This window comes from Bombina bombina, chromosome 12, assembly GCF_027579735.1.
Source record: "Bombina bombina isolate aBomBom1 chromosome 12, aBomBom1.pri, whole genome shotgun sequence".
NCBI lineage: Eukaryota > Metazoa > Chordata > Amphibia > Anura > Bombinatoridae > Bombina > Bombina bombina.
In genome coordinates this window covers 50527411-50544566 of record NC_069510.1, presented here as the reverse complement: position 1 = coordinate 50544566, position 17156 = coordinate 50527411, and the positions used below count along the sequence as shown (strand labels likewise).

The window sequence follows — 17156 nt, the reverse complement described above, 5'->3', positions numbered from 1 at the left end:
AAATTAGAAAGTTGCTTAAAAAGAAAGAAAAAAATTTGGGTTTAGTATCCATTTAAAGGGATATGAAACCACAAAATTGTCTTTTGTGATTCAGACAAAGCAAACAGTTTAAAAAAAATGAAAAAGTATTCGGTATAGAGAGAGTAATAAGATAAAAAGTTCTGCTCTCTAAAACTCAGCCCATTATAATGGGTTGTGGTGGTTTTGAAGAGTTATTTTATATACAAACAAACCCAAAGGAGAAATTTCCCATACATTTATATTCTGCAGCTGTTATAAACAAGTCACTGGAAAGCTATTTTATAGTACACTGGTCCCATTCAGCTACTCATTTTTCTCTCCATGTTCTATCTTCCCTGCCTCTATTTAATATATCAATTTCCTTCTTTTTTTCTTATATATTATTTTTATTTTCCCTTCTCTCTGCTTGTTGCTCATTAAATGTCTCCATCTTATTTACCCCAGCCATTGTGCTGTTGATATCCTTTTCAGCATATACTCTATTTACAAGATTTTGTTCTAACTGGCACTCAGAGAAGTGTGTGCCTAGGGCAGCAAATTTTGAGGGTGATATCTGCTCCAGTCTTATTGCATATATGTGTAGGAATCAAGGAGATTTGTATTGGTAGATGGAAAATGCCCCTCTAGGTGAATCTAGATCAGGAGTGCCCCGCCCCCGAGCACCAGGACTTTAGTAGGTCTCTGCTTAAAGGGCCACTGTAAGTAAATATTTTCTATGCCTGTTACTAACTAACTACCCCAAATACGCTTTTTATCAATAGCATTTCATTAACATATCTCTACCGTATATCAGAAATCTTGTCTGCAAATTTAATTGTTTTCCAAACCCACTCCGTGGGTATCCTTTGCTCTGTACCAATCCGTTTACAATACCTAGGTTTCAAAATGGCGCTTTAAACACAAAGTTATTGGTTTAAGTATTTTGAACATGCAGTGCTGAAAATAGTGGGCAGGATAACGTGACATCATCGGCAAATAAAAGATATAACTTTTAGGACGTTATGAAACTTCATTTTGGTTTAAATATAGGTCAGTAGGTTTTAATTAATGTTTATTAACTTTAATATGTTAGTTGTTTAGCTTAAAAATTATAACAGAAAGTAATCCTTTAAGAACAGATGAGTTTGTGTGGTTTAGTCAATTTGATTATGAGTCACAACAGTGAAATTAATTCATCTTCATCTTTTTTTGAGGTCCTTAAAGGGACAGTCTACACCAGAATTTTTATTGTTTTAAAAGATAGATAATCCCTTTATTACCCATTTCCCAGTTTTGCATAATCAACACAGTTATAATAATATACTTTTAACCTCTGTGATTATCTTGTATCTAAGCCTCTGCAAACTGCCCCTTTTTCAGTTCTTTTGACAGACTTGCAGTCTAGCCAATCAGTGCCTGCTCCCAGATTACTTCACGTGCACAAGCACAGTGTTATCTATATGAAATATGTGAACTAACACCCTCTAGTGGTGAAAAACTGTTAAAATGCAATCTGAAAGAGGTGGGCTTCAAGGTCTAAGAAATTAGCATATGAACCTTCTAGGTTAAGCTTTCAACTAAGAATACCAAGAGAACAAAGCAAAATTGGTGATAAAAGTAAATTGGAAAATTGTTTAAAATTACATGCTCTATCTGAATCATGAAACTTTATTTTGGCCTAGACTGTCCCTTTAAGGATACAATCTTGATATCCAGCAATAGATATAAATTAATGATATTAAAATAATTATGACATTTTCATCTGTATTTCTTTGGGAAAAAAATCTAGCAATTGGATATATAGCTGATATCTTATTTAGGACAAAATACTAGAATATTGTTTAAAAGATTTACATTACATTACGAGTTTAAATGGCTTAAAGGGACACTGAAACCAAATTTTTTCTTTCGTGATTCTGATAGAGCATGCAATTTTAAACAACTTTCTAATTTACTCCTATTATCATTTTTCCTTCGTTCTCTTGCTTTCTTTATTTGAAAAAGAAGGCATCTAAGCTATTTTTTTTGGTTCAGAACCATGGAAAACACTTGTTTATTGGTAGGTGAATTCACCCACCAATCAGCAAGAACAACACGTTGTGTTCACCAAAAATGGGCCGGCATCTAAACTTACATTCTTGCATTTCGAATAAAGATATCAAGAGACTGAAAATAATTTGATAATAGGAGTAAATTAGAAAGTTGCTTAAAATTGCATGCTCTATCTGAATCACGATAGAAAAAAAATTGGGTTCAGTGTCCCTTTAAAGGTCTCTTATTTTGTTAGAGCATTTTATTTGTACACAAAACATTTTAGTCATTATGTTTAAAGCCTACAAAGAGGTTAATTGCATAGTTAAAGTAGGCATTATGTGTGCTGATGTGCTGTTTCTGAGCAGTGACTGGTGGATACGCATGTATGTCCCTTCTGATTGGCTAACTGGCCTTGTCTTTCTCAGAAGCAACAAAAGATTGAACATGACAGGTCAACTTCAATTTTGTTAACACACTGTGAAATAAGGAATTTAGCTTAAAGGGACGTGAAACCCAAATTTCATGAATTAACAGTTTACTTCTATTATCAAATTTGCTTAATTCTCTTGGTATCATTTGTTGAAGGAGCAGCAATGCACTACTGGTTTCTAACTGAACACATGGGTGAGCCAATGACAATCGGTATATATATGCAGCCACCAATCAGCAGTTAGAACCTAGGTTCTTTGCTGTTCCTGAGCTTTTCTAGATAAAGAAGGAAGCAAATTAAATACTAGAAGTAAATTGAAAAGTTGTTTAAAATTCTATGCTCTGTCTAAATCATGAATGTCTAATTATCCATTTAACAATAAAATCTTCTAGTGTGCTTCTATGCCCCTGTAAAACTGTGTAAACTGATTTTTTAATTAACAGACATTACGCGTTTGTGCACAACTCAACCGTAGGGCCAGACGCCTTGTCAGCTGATAAAGGCATCTCCCACAGTTTTATTGGTGCAAATTATTTTTAGCTTTATATACATTGAACATATGTTAGGAGCTATTTAATGGGCACACCACCTGGCTGATTGCTTACTGACCACCCAGCAAAAATTGAAGCCAATATTAAAGGGACATGAAACCCAAATGATTTATTCTGTGATTCAGACAGAGCATGCCATTTTAAACAACGTTCCAGTCTACTTCAGTAGCCACCTATCACGAGCTAGATCACAGGAGTGTAGTTAATGTATATATTATTTTTCAACAAAGGATACCAAGAAAACAAAGTCAATTTGAAAATAGAAGTGAATTTAAAAGTGTCTTAAAATTATCATTTGATTCATGCAGGTTAAAGGACCATTAAGTACAGCAGATTTCCATAATCACCAAGTGCATAAAAAAAGACAATGCAATAGCCCTTAGTCTGAATTTTAAAAGAGCAGTAGATTTTGTCAGACAAATTTCGAAATTTATTTAAAATTTGCCACCCCCCACAGACTCATATACATATACACTGTGATCTCTTGCACATGCTCATTAGTAGCTGGTGCCTCAGAAAGTGTGTATATAAAAAGACTCTGCTCAGTTTAAAAATGGAAGTAAATTGGAAAATATAAAATTGCATTTTCTATCTGAATCTTGAAAGTTAATTTTTGACTTTAGTATCACTTTAAATCTTTACTTACCCATTTAACAATAACTTTAATGTACACAAAATATAACAAAGTGATAACATAATGCAATTTAAAGGGACAGTCTAGTCAAACAACTTTCATGATTCAGATAGGGCATGTCATTTTGAACAAATTTCCAATTTACTTTTATCATCAAATTTGCTTTGTTCTCTATTTATTCTTTGTTGAAAGCTAAACCTAGGTAGACTCGTATGCTAATTTCTAAGCCCTTATCTCAGTGCATTTTGACAGTTTTTCATAATTAGACAGCGCTAGTTCATGTGTGTCATATAGATAACATTGTGCTCACTCCTATGGAGTAACCTAGGAGTCAGCACCGATTGGCTAAAATGCAAATCTGTCAAAAGAACTGACATAAGGGGGCAGTCTGCAGAGGCTTAGATACAAGGAAATCACAGAGGTAAAAAGTGTATAAATATAACTGTGTTTGTTATGTAAAACTGGAGAACGGGTAATAAAGGAATTATCTATATTTTTAAACAATTAACATTTTCAAGTAGACTGTCCCTTTAAGAGAAAACAATCATCTACGTGTAGTTTTATTAAAATATTTTCTGAAAACAATTTAATCTAAAAGGACTTAGGAAAACCATTACAGTTTTTAATTATATTTCAACAGCGAGGATCTTTATCCGGATGGGTTATGACTCTATAATAAGTACTCAGCATTATGCTGAAATTGCAAGCAGCTGAATTCAGACACAGTGCAGAGGAAAACAAACGGTTTATTGGGTTGTGTGCCAGGAACAAATGAACTTTGTTGGCACATTTTTAGTTAGATTGCCTAATGCCATGTGTATTTCATGCACGTGCCCTGCTGCTCTGCAGTGCAGGGAAATATGGTGATCGATAAGCTAAGCTGGGCAAAGGGTTTAACCAGCTGATGTCTACGTAAGGCAAAATGTAGCATCTGCTCTCTCATTATATGATTGATACGTTATCAGTTTGTGCATGGTTTAAAACAATATTCACTTATTTTCTAACATGCTAACAAAGATATTTAAAGGGATACAAAAAACCCCCAAAAATTATTTCATGATTCAGAAAGAGCAGCAATTTTAAACAACGTTACAATTTACTGCCATTAATATAATGTGCAGTCTTTTTATATTTACACTTTTTGAGCAACCAGCTACTACTGAGCATGTGCAAGAATTCACAGAATATACGTATTATGCATTTGTGATTGGCTGATGCTGTCACATGATACAGGGGAGTGGAAATAGACATAACTTAACTTAGACATAAGTGCTTTGAAGTATAGGTGTACATAGGTTTCATCAAAATAGAGCAAATTTAATATAATTTTAAAATACTCTCTCTCAGGTACTTTAATATATAAAAACTAGTGTTAAAGTCCGTGTACACGGGCCAAAATGTTTAAGCTGATCGTGGCATAGAGAGACCTAGGGCTTATCGACCAGCCCTGTCCTCGCGCAGTCTCTACTGCGCATCTGCACTGGTCATTAAGGGGTTAAGGCCAGGTATATTTGTCTTGCGCAGTCTCTACTGCGCATGACTGCGTCAGACAAACATACCTGGCCTTTTATTATATAAAAACAACACTGCAATATACTATCATTATATGTTTTGCCCCATATTCATGTAACTTAACTCAGAAGGAACTGGAAGTGCACACTGCAGACTCCCTAAATCTAACCCTACTTGATATTTGCCTCTAATTGACCTTAGCAGAGGTTATCAGTAGAGATGTGCATCTGTTTTTTATGGATGCAAATTTGTTAACAAAACACAGATATTCATTTTGTTTTCACAAAATGAATATCTGAACGAATGCACCACAAAATTTAATCAAAAGGAATAAATGTAGACGAAATTCATCAATATTCATTTGTTTCCTTTAAAATTACCTTAGGGGTTAAAAATACTTACCTCTAGCATGCTGGAGAGCTGCGCTACTCCCAACACGTTTTCACAGAGCACTGGGGCACGTTAACAGGAGACTTAGCATGGCGGATCCTAGGGCCTGCGCTAAAGGTGAAGGTCCTTTAGCGCAGACCCAGGGATCTGCCGCTGTAAGCCTCTTATAACACGACCTGTGGCTCTGTGAAGACGGGTCAAGAGTAGCACAGCTCTCCAGCGCATTAGAGGTATGTAAAGCTACAGGTAAACTTTTTCACCTGTAGCAAAGAAATATTTACATGTGTTTAACGAAATTAATTGAAATTTTCAATGAATATTCAGTATTTGTTTAGTTTAAAACAAAATAAATACCAAATAGCACGGAAAATTAAAACTACATTTTCCAATTATTTGTTCTGAAAGATTCGGACAAACTAACATTTTCACCAATGCACACCTCTATTTATAAGATAAGGAAATGTAACAGAATGCAAATTTTGCTACACAATGATAGCGGATAACTGTGTATCTCCATAAAAACAAATTGGCTCCTCCAAAAAAGATAAGATTTTGGTTGTTCCGACAAATGCTTATACTTGGCTGATATGTTATTCTATAGCAAGGCAACAAAAATGTCTAACACAACCAAGGTGTTTATTGTCCTTTTAATACTCCTATTTAATATAAATACTCCAGAATAAGACATTTCTAAGAATGTAACAAATATTTGGATAAATGTATAATTCAGTCTCATGAATTGATCAAATAAAATAGTATGTGGTTTTGCAGCAATTTTTAAAGTGAAAGTAAATCCTAGCGTTTTACAAATGCTACGATTTACTATTGAAATAAATAAAGGGCACTTTCATTCATGAAGTATAATATACTTCATGTAGAAAGCTTCTTTATTTGATTCAATCGATCGCCGTTTTTAGCTGCTTCGGCAGCCCACGGCTAAAAAATGTTTTGGCTAAGAGGTGACGTTTTCACCTCTTAGCCAATAGCCGTGCGGTAAATCCGGCTTGGTGCCCATGGGAGCCGGATTTACCGCACTGCTATTGGCTAAGAGGTGAAAACGTCACCTCTTAGCCAATTTTTTTTTTAGCCGTGCTCTGCTGTAGGAGCTAAGAGCGGTGATCGATTGAATCAAATAAAGGAGCTTTCTACATGAAGTATCTTATACTTCATGAATGAAAGTGCCCTTTATTTATTTCAATAGTAAATCCTAGCGTTTGTATAAACGCTAGGATTTACTTTCACTTTAAGAATTAAAATTGTTTTCCAACTCTAGTCCTCAAGTGAATTAGACAAAAAGAAATTCAGGATGAATATTTTTTTCTGAGCCACATACAGTTAGGTATTTACAGTTACAGTTTACTTAAAAGGACACCTATCCAAAAAAGTAGCATTTAAATATATTTATTGATTTATTGCCTGAAAATGATATGAAAAGCTGTTTAATTTTAAATTGAAACCAATAGAGAATCATAAATTGTGTATTTCCTACTATTGGTCACAAACAGATAGGTGTAAATGCTCATTATCCCAATTAACCAATGAGTATTGGCAAAAAAGGGACAATAAAGTCAAAAAATAACTTTGATGATTCAGATAGAAAATGCAATTTTAAACAACTTTACAATTTACTTCCATTATCAATTTGTTCTTAATCTTTTTATAGGAGCACTTAAAGATGCACCAGCTTCTACTGAGCATGTGCAAGAGTTTACAGTGTATATATATATATATGAGTCTGTGATTGGCTGATAGCTGTCACATGATACAATGGTCAGGGAAAATAAGCAATCTGAAATCTCTCAGAAAAAAATATACTTGATAATTTTAAAATTATAGCAAGAGCTTTTGCATTCACTTTTTAATGATGCATTTGGGGATTATGTAATTGCTCCAGACACATAAATGCTCCTAAACCTACCTACCTACTTTTCAACAAAGGATACCAACAGAACAAAGTCAATTGTTAAAAGAATAGGAATTCTATCTTAATTATGAAAGAAAATATTGGGTTTGATGTCCTTTTAAACAGCTGTTTCTTCTCATCAGGCGAAGAAGAAAAAAACGCTGCTCTTCAAAATATGAAGACAGAAAATGTTGAATACAATTTCCCTTTAAGAAATGGATATCATAACCTCTTGTTCCACCAAAACCATAGATGAGTCTTACCTGATCCGTTTCGACTATCGGGATGTGTCTGTGAGAGATATTCACTGAAAGCTCGTGCTGCTCTAGACAGTAGAAGATCGGATGGGGGGGGGGACAAGGAAAAGAGAAACAAAATAATCAGTACAGTTTGTTAACTTTTTGTAGACAAATACTATTGGAAGAAAGCTAAAATGAACACATTTTCACTGTTTCTTTACATTTGGTCCCTATTATGAGGCGATGAACTATATATATATATATATATATATATATATATATATATATATATATATATATATATATACGCACACACACAGTAAATATATATATATATATATATATATATATATTATCATTATGAACTATATAAATAGGTTAAAATCATACATGTTTTTCATACTTTTAAAATATTTACAGTATCAGTGAATAATTAAAAACTGGTTAAAAGGGACAGTCTACTCCAGAATTTGTATTGTTTTAAAAGATAGATAATCCCTTTATTACCCATTCCCCAATTTTGCATAACCAACACAGTTATATTAAAGGGCCATAATACCCAAATGTTTAAACACTTGAAAGTGATGCAGCATAGCTGTAAAAAGCTGACTAGAAAATATCACCTGAACATCTCTATGTAGAAAAGAAAGATATTTTACCTCAAAAGTTCCTCAGTAGCCACATCCCATTGTAAAGGACTTCTAAGCAGCATATCAGTATGTCTGTCCCGGGACAGCCGAAGGGATGAGCCTCATGCACTCTCATGTTATTTCCCTATTCAGTAAGTGTAAGGAGGTTTACAATTAAATCTCATGAGAGTTAAGTCAAATCTCATGAGAGTTAAGTCAAATCTCATGAGATCACAGTAAAAGAGTTAATGACCTCAGCAACTGCTGATGCTGATTGGCTGCTGTTCATTTCTTCATTTTTTTTTTTACCTGCAGCTAAGCAGCAGTTGAGTATAGCTTTTTACACAGAACTTACTCTGCTGAGCTGAGGAAATTGTGAGGTAAAATATCTTCCTTTTTAACAGAGATGCTCAGGTGATATTTTCCTGTCAGCTTTTTACAGTTATACTGCATCAGTTTCAAGTGATTTAGCATATGAGTATTATGTCCCTTTAATACACTTTTTACCTCTGTGATTACCTTTATCTAAGCCTCTGCAGACTGCTCCCTTACTTAAGTTCTTTTGACAGACTTGCATTTAAGCCAATCAGTGCCCTCTCATAAGTAACTCCACAGGCGTGAGCACATTGTTATCTATAAGGCACACAATAACTAATGCCCTCTAGCTGTGACACCTGTCAAATGCATGGAGACAAGAGGCGGCCTTTAAGGGCTTAGCAATTAGCATATGAGCCTACAGAGTGTAGCTTTCAACTAAGAACACCAAGAGAACAAAGCACATTTGATGATAAAAGTGAATTGTAAAGTTGTTTAAAATTGCATGTCCTATCTGAATCGTGAAAATTGTCTATATTGAGAAATCTAATCATACTTTTCCTAGTCTGTTGATGATGGGAATGTGGATACTACTGGAATAATGCTGCTGAAGAGCATTTGGAGGTTTTCGTTAACGTGGAATGTGAAAGAAAGCGGCGCCTTTGTGCTGTTCGGCTTTTTTCATTGACAAATTAATTCTTGTGTGTTCTGGATTTGCACAGATTTTAGCGTGTTGCTGTTACACAAGAATCAATTTGCTTAGCGGCACGAAGGGCAGGCAGCCTTCTTTCGCATTTGGAGGTTCTCAAAACTTCTGAATGCTCATCTCTAGTTGCTAGGAATGTCGTGTGTGCATAAATGTCAGAAAGTTTTTTTTTTTTATCTTTATAGCCACACTGAAAATTGTCACATTTTCCTAAATAATCACACAGTACCAAACCAATTTTCTTCAAATAGGCTACTCTTGAACCTACCTAGGTATGCTCGTTTTTCAATAAAAGATACCAATACAATAGTAAATTTGGCAGCAGAAGTAAAGTCAATTAAAATTGAATGCTCTATGTGAAGGGTTTTCAAACCTGTACTCGGGCCTCCCTAACAAGCCAGATTTTCAGAATTACCGTGGGCAAGAGCAGGTTAATAACCAAGTTTGCTTTTACCTGTGCTCCAGTTCAGATATCCTGAAAATCTAGCCCGTTAGGGAGGTCAGAGAGCAGATTTGAAAACCCCTGCTCTATCTGAGCCATGATAGCTTTGACTGTAATGTCCCTTTGAGTGCTAAGCAGTTTCCCACCTGGGTGCTAAGCTGGATTTGAGGGTTTTTTTGTTGTTGTTTTTTTAAATATTTTTTTTTTCTTTCAGATCCCCAAGACTTATACCGTTGGAAAGGTTAGACGACCTTTCTTGAAGGTCTGTAGCTACATAGATGCCTGAGATACAGGCTTCTAAGCAGCATATCCCATTTCCCTATACTGTCTATTGTATTTTTTAAACAAAGTTGCGTGGTGACATCATCACATCATTGCTCGTGACGTCACTGCATGAAACGTGAAGACCCAGCGATGCCTGTCACTATGCAGGCCAGATCGCCGGGGTAGGAGAGGTGGGAGCCCCCAGATCTCCCTCAAGGTGGGAGAGTGCTAGCGATGGCTCTGAGCCGTTGTTAGCACCTGACAGACAATTTGCGATGGCTCATAGCTGTCGTTAGCACTCAAGAGGAAACTAATTTTTTTTCTTTCATGATTCAGATAGAGCATGGAATTTTAAGCAACTTTTTTTTATAATTTACTCCTATTATCAATTTTTCTTCGTTCTTTTGCTATCTTTTTTTAATTTTTTTTTAGGAATGTAAAGCATACGAGCCGGACGATTTTTGGTTGAGAACTTGGGTTATGCTTGCTTATTGGTGGCTAAATGTCAGCTACCAATAAGCAAACACTTTCCGTGGATCTGCATCTAAAATGGGCCAGCTCCTTAGATTTACATGACTGCTTTTAAAATAAAGATAACAAAAGAACGAAAGAAAAATTGATAATAGGAGTAAATTAGAAAGTTGCTTAAAATTGTATCCTTATCTGAATCATTAAAGAAAAAAAATGTGGGTTTAGTGTATATTTAAGCTATAATGTTGTGTACAAAGTTCACATTCACATCACATTAATTATTAAATACCACTAGAAATTACTTTTATTTTAATCTCATCATAATTCCTGTATCTAATTAAGGACATACATAATTAATGTAAAAGAAACAAAACAAAAATATAAATGGCTGAATTTTAAAACAGTTACTATAAAAATAATTGTTTCTTAAAACTTGTGTAAAACTTCAGTTCTCCTAAAGTAATTAAATTATATTGGATAATATTTTTCCTATAATAGTCCCTCAACAAAGTCTTTAAAGGATTTAATAGTGGTTAAAATTTAATATAAACCTGAAAAACTAATAAAATAACCATCCACATAAGCACCTCAATGCACAGTAATTCTTGCCATAAGGAGGCAGTATATTAACGTTCAAGCAGTAAGCGCGTTATAAATTCTGTGTACAATCTCGCTTTGCTGTCAGTAGCCACAAAAATAAATTTGTTTATTGGCTTATCTTTTTGTTCTGTCTATTTAATGTTTTCTAAAATATGCACACTCTATATAAATCAATGTAAAGCAAACTATCATCCACATTTACTGCCAATACACGGTACCCAAAAGGAAATAATGTTTGGATAAATGATAGTATTGAAATATATAACAATTCCTTCTTAAAAAAATTCTGAAACTAGATATGATGTGACACAGAATGCCTAGATTTACTATTATCCATTTAAAAGATCAGAAAAATGAATGTGTATATATAATATATATGTATATATACAGTATAATGAACTGGAGAAATGTTGTCTCAGAAGAATTGCAACATGTAAGTTTACAATAAGATGTAACTAAAAAGGTGTACAGCCAATCACAGGCTCACAGCCGAACCAGTTTCATTATATTCAGATACATCCATGCAAAATATATATCTGCAATGCAAGGTTGTTGCAATTCAAAAGCAGGAACAGTATATGCTGTGATTAACAAATGTTTTTTTTTTTTTAAATGGAGGTGAAGACAGCATGAATATATATATATATATATATATATATATATATATATATTATATACAGTATATATATACACACATATATATTTATATATATATATATATATATATATATATATATATATATATATACACACACACACATAAATAGATATGTAGAAAATATAAAATATTAATGAAAAGGTTTGAATTTCAGAATAATTATATATATATTTATTTATTCTATCATTATTATTTTTAAGTAACACAGTTGGTTTTATAATAACTTTAAATGCTGGCATGCTACACGCACCAACATCCTAAACACCTCTAAAAACTATACTCAAGGCTGATTATTATCAGTAGATATCTGTATGTAGGTACCATCAAAATATTACAAAACCAGGCTGCAAGTAACCAATACACAAGAAACTTACACTGGGTTTGAGGCATATACACATGTAATGTGACATTTTAGGGAATTTTCTCCTTCCCAAGAAAGAATTTATATCTGTCTATCTATTTATTTCTGTCTATCTTTCTACCATTCTATCTATCTATATCTGTCTATCTAACTGTAACTATCTCTATCATCCATCTATCTATCTATCTATCTATCTATCTATCTATCTATCTGTCTGTCTTTATCAAATAAGGGACAAAAATAAAAATGGGAGGTAAAATATATATATATATAGATATAAAAAAAAATCTTTTAAAAAGAATCCTCAGAGATGTGCCGTCAGAAGCCAGCAGTGATGCAGCCTGCTACTCATCTCCTGTTCACACCAGGCCATGTGGCTGCCTAATATATCAGAGAGGTGACACTCAGATGTGTTAGTATGAACGTCACCTCTGTGCTAGTGACACTCACAGGTGTGAAGAGCGTGCAGCACTGCTGCTGTTTGTTTTGTGACGACAAAGCTGCTGTCTGCATGTGTTTTGTTGTGTGTCCAGTGATCAAGATCAAGGAGTAACGTGTCAGGTGCTGTGGTGGGTTAAATAAGGTTACTGTTCACTAACTACTGCAGCACTTATAAACCTAAAGGCACACAATAGTAAAAAAAGGTAAATCTGCACAATATACCTCTCTTAGCAATAATACTTCTAGTAAATATTATTTTAGGGGCATATTTACATATGCTGCAATGCCTAGTGTATCCCCATTCAAACACTCTGGTTAGAGAGGGCAGTGACGTGCTAATTTGTATAATAAAACACACTACTAGCTCTCTGAGCAAGAGGGGTCATCTGTCCTGAGTTTATATGGCAGTCCCTTGTTTACAGAAGCTGAGGTGGGAGAAGCGGTATTTTAAAAATAAACACAGGGTTACTGGCATAAAGGGGTAGAATCAATGCTCCCTGGATCCTTAAAGGGACAGTACACTGTACAATTGTTTTTATATTAATGTATTTTCAATGACTTGTTATACCAGCTGCAGAGTATAAAATGTATGAGAATTTGCATTTTCAGGTTTATTTGTGTATATGAAATAGCTGGTTTTGTGCTTTTAAACCACAGCCTATTACAATGGGTTGCGTTTCAGGTAATATGAGATCTCATTATGTTATCACTTTGTGTACACACTTGCTTCCTTATCTTATATTTGTCTGAAAAACCAAAGCTCAATACAAAGAGAGAAAAATGGAAAATTATCATTTTATTACTTTACTATCCTCCACCCCACTGGGAGTGTGATTTCTTCTGCTGACTGTGTTTACTTAGGCTATTCAATAGCTGAGACTCCAGTATCAAAACTTTCAGTATAGATTGGGAAACCACAAGCTAAATCAGCTATTTCAAAGGCCAAAATAGGGGTAAAGGAACTACTGGTAAACAATGTTGTACACTCCAGCAGGTAAAATGGATCATTGAGAACAATTTAAAGGGACAGTCAAGTCCAAAAAAAACTTTCATGTTTCAAATAGGGCATGTCATTTTAAACAACTTTCCAATTTACTTTTATCACCAATTTTGCTTTGTTCTCTTGGTATTCTTAGTTGAAAGCTAAACCTAGGAGGTTCATATGCTAATTTCTTAGACCTTGAAGGCCACCTCTAACCTAAATGCATTTTGATAGTTTTTCACCACTAGAGGGCATTAGTTCACGTGTTTCATATAGATAACATTGAGCTCATGCACGTGAATTTACCATGGAGATAGCTCTGATTGGCTAAAATGCCAGTCTGTCAGAAGAACTGAAATAAGGGGTCAGTCTGCTGAGGCTTAGATGCAAGGTAGTTACAGAGGAAAAACGTGTATAATTATAACTGTGTTGGTTATGCAAAACTGGGAAATTGGTAACTAAGGGATTATCTATCTTTTTGAACAACAAAAATTCTGGTGTTGACTGTCCCTTTAAATGGGAGAACATCTTTAGGTGAACTGTCCCTTTAAAGGGATACTGAACTCAAATTTTTTTATTTCATGATTCAGATAGAGTAGGCAATTTTAAGCAGCTTTCTAATTTACTCCTATTATCAATTTGTCTTCATTCTCTTAGTATCTTTATATAAAAAGATAGCAACATTCTGTACTGCCAGCGCTCTGCTTTTAGCTTATGCACAATATTACTTATTTTCAGACATTTAAAGGGATACTGAACCCACATTTGTTCTTTCATTTCTTCATTCTTTTGATATCTTTATTTGAAAAAGTTGGAATGTTATCTTACGAACTAGCCCATCTTTGGTTCAGCACCTGGGTAGCGATTACGGATTGGTGGCTAAATGCAGCCACCAATCAGCAAGCGCTATCCAAGGTCCTGAAGCAAAAACGGGCTAGTTTGTAAGCTTACATTCCTGCTTTTTCAACTAAAGATACCAAGAGAATGAAGAAAATTTGATAATAGGAGTAAATTAGAAAGTTGCTTAAAATTGATGCTCTACCTGAATCATGAAAGAACAAATTTGGGTTCAGTGTCCCTTTAAGTCATTGTGATCTGACTTGCCAGCACATGCTAGTGACAAACCTGCGGCTCACTCTCCTCACATCCAGGCAACCACAGAGTTTCAGTCACCAGAAATACACACAAGTATATCTGCGATAAAGCCTGAAAAGTCGCTTACAGTTTCCATTAAGCAGTACGGCTGCCAAATATTTCAGGAAAATGAGACGAACTGTAGCAGTCGACATCTGAAACATTCTATACGAATAAGACTTTCATGGTTCTCTGCTTTTTAACATAGTTTCTTAGTATACTTTGTTGAAAAGGAGGTAGGTAGTCACTGGGGCGTGCACGTGTCTGGAACACTTTATGGCTGCAGTTTTGTATGGGTACTTTTAACAACATTTGCAAGTGCACTAAATAGCAGCAGTGCTTACTGCCCTGTAATGCCACAGACAAATGCACGCTAACTACCAAGGTATGCTCTTCAATAAAGAATACAATGAAACAGAAGCACATTTAATAACTTAACCTTTTTATAAAAAAATGTATCCTCTCTCTGAATCACAAAAGAAAAAAATTGGCACTCACATCTTTGTAATCATGATAGATTGTCACATGATTAATGGATATTTGTACATTTAGCAGAACATACTACTATTTAGCTTCTGGTATAAATGTCAACGTATACCCAATACTAACATATTGCTGACTATTTTGTTTTTAAGGTAATATGGTAATGTTTGGCCATATCTTAGTGAAGATTCACCAACAATAAGCACCTAAGACCTAAATCAATTAGTAAAATATATACAGGCAGCAAACTTGGACTGGCAAATGCTTGGATTATGGAATATTTGTATCTGTAAAATGTGACAGTTTGGAGAGGGGATGGGACCAAGTGTAAGCAACAATATCTTATGTCATTTAGACAATATTTACATGTCATAATACAGCTTATACATGTAACCTTAAGGTAGTTTTATATCATTTTCGATACTTTTGTATACATAGTACAGTAATCAGAAAGGTAATATTTGTTTTTTTTTAAATGCATATAGACTATTATTTGCATTTTGGAACACAAAAAAAACAAAAACAAAGTCACAGGCAGAAAATACTGCGACTTACAGGCAGGGAAAAATAGTCAATTTCAAATAATTATTTTAAAAAGTTTGGATTTCAGAATAAATTTAGATTTGGTAATTGGAGATTTGTACCTGTAAAAGTAGATACCAATACAAATCTCTCAACAGCGTGAAAGCAAGAATCATGTTATCAGTCATTAGTATCTGATGATTAAAATGTCTAATAATGACTTATTTTATATAAAGGACTTTATTATAATTGTGGGTGTGTCTGGTTGGTCAGTGGGTGTGCCTGGGCAGTTTGTGGGGCGTGGTTGGGTGTTCCATGGGTGGGGCTAAGGGAAATTCATCAAATAGGTACACATGAGTATCTCAGATACAGCAGGACAGAGCTCAGAGTCAGGGAATGTCCCACTTAAATAGGGACAGTTGGAAGATCTGTGTTATATCTACGATATAAAGCTTCTTAATCACTAAATACAGCCTAAAATATTAGACTGTAATCAACCAATTAGTATTTAAATCTCTGTCTCTTTCTGTGATACCTTATATCTCTCTCCAATTTTCCCAATCATCCCTTTTTTTTTATTTAATTTTTTTTCTATTGCTTCCAACTTTTCTATGGTTGTTGCAATGAATATCTGAACTGAGTGAGAACGATCTAAATATACAAATAAAACACAATGATACTTCCTGATTACAAGGGTACAGTTCCAAGGGGAATTTGACTCTACATTTTGGCCATGGGAATGTGCTTAACATAGTGGATAATTAATGCCAGTGTTAGTAGGGGAGATAAGAAGGTTTAAGTATATAGCCGAACATATGACTTAGCATGTGCTACTTTAATTTTCATTAAATGCTCTCACTGAAATGTACAATGAGAGGAAGCAATGGAAGATAATTTACTATTTTATACTTAATGCACATGTATAGATTTTAAGAAATTCCCAAAAGGTTTTAGGTCTATCCTGGTGACCTTGGGGATATGACATTATCGTCTATCTATCTATCTATCTATCTATCTATCTATCTATCTATCTATCTTTTTCTAAATCAGATAGCTGTAGATAAATGGGAGACATATCACATACACATTCTGTAGATCTATAACTGCAATAAATAATTAAGAATTCTAGAAATATTATTCACACCTACACAATATGACGCAAACAATGATTTCTTATTCTAGCACTCCACTATAGATAGATAAACAGGCAGACAGACTGATAGATAGGCAGTCAGACAAGGAAGAAGACATAGAGATATAAATAGATAGACAAGTTGATACATTAACTATCTACACACACATATACTGTATATATATATATATATATATACATACACACACACATACACTGTATACACACACACATACATATTATATATACACACAGACATATATATATATATATATATGTGTATAAAAAGTGTGTATATATTTTCTGTGTATTTATGTGATATC

At 34.2% G+C, this 17156-nt stretch overlaps 1 protein-coding gene across 1 annotated transcript in view; it reads right to left on the bottom strand.

The window, feature by feature from the left end:
- NSMF (NMDA receptor synaptonuclear signaling and neuronal migration factor) overlaps positions 1–17156 on the bottom strand; it is an 84239-nt gene that overhangs the window by 64666 nt on the left and 2417 nt on the right. Inside the window, exon 2 of the mRNA XM_053696051.1 lies at positions 7718–7779. Within this exon, the coding sequence (XP_053552026.1) occupies positions 7718–7779 (62 nt within the window). The remainder of the gene's footprint in view (positions 1–7717; positions 7780–17156) is intronic.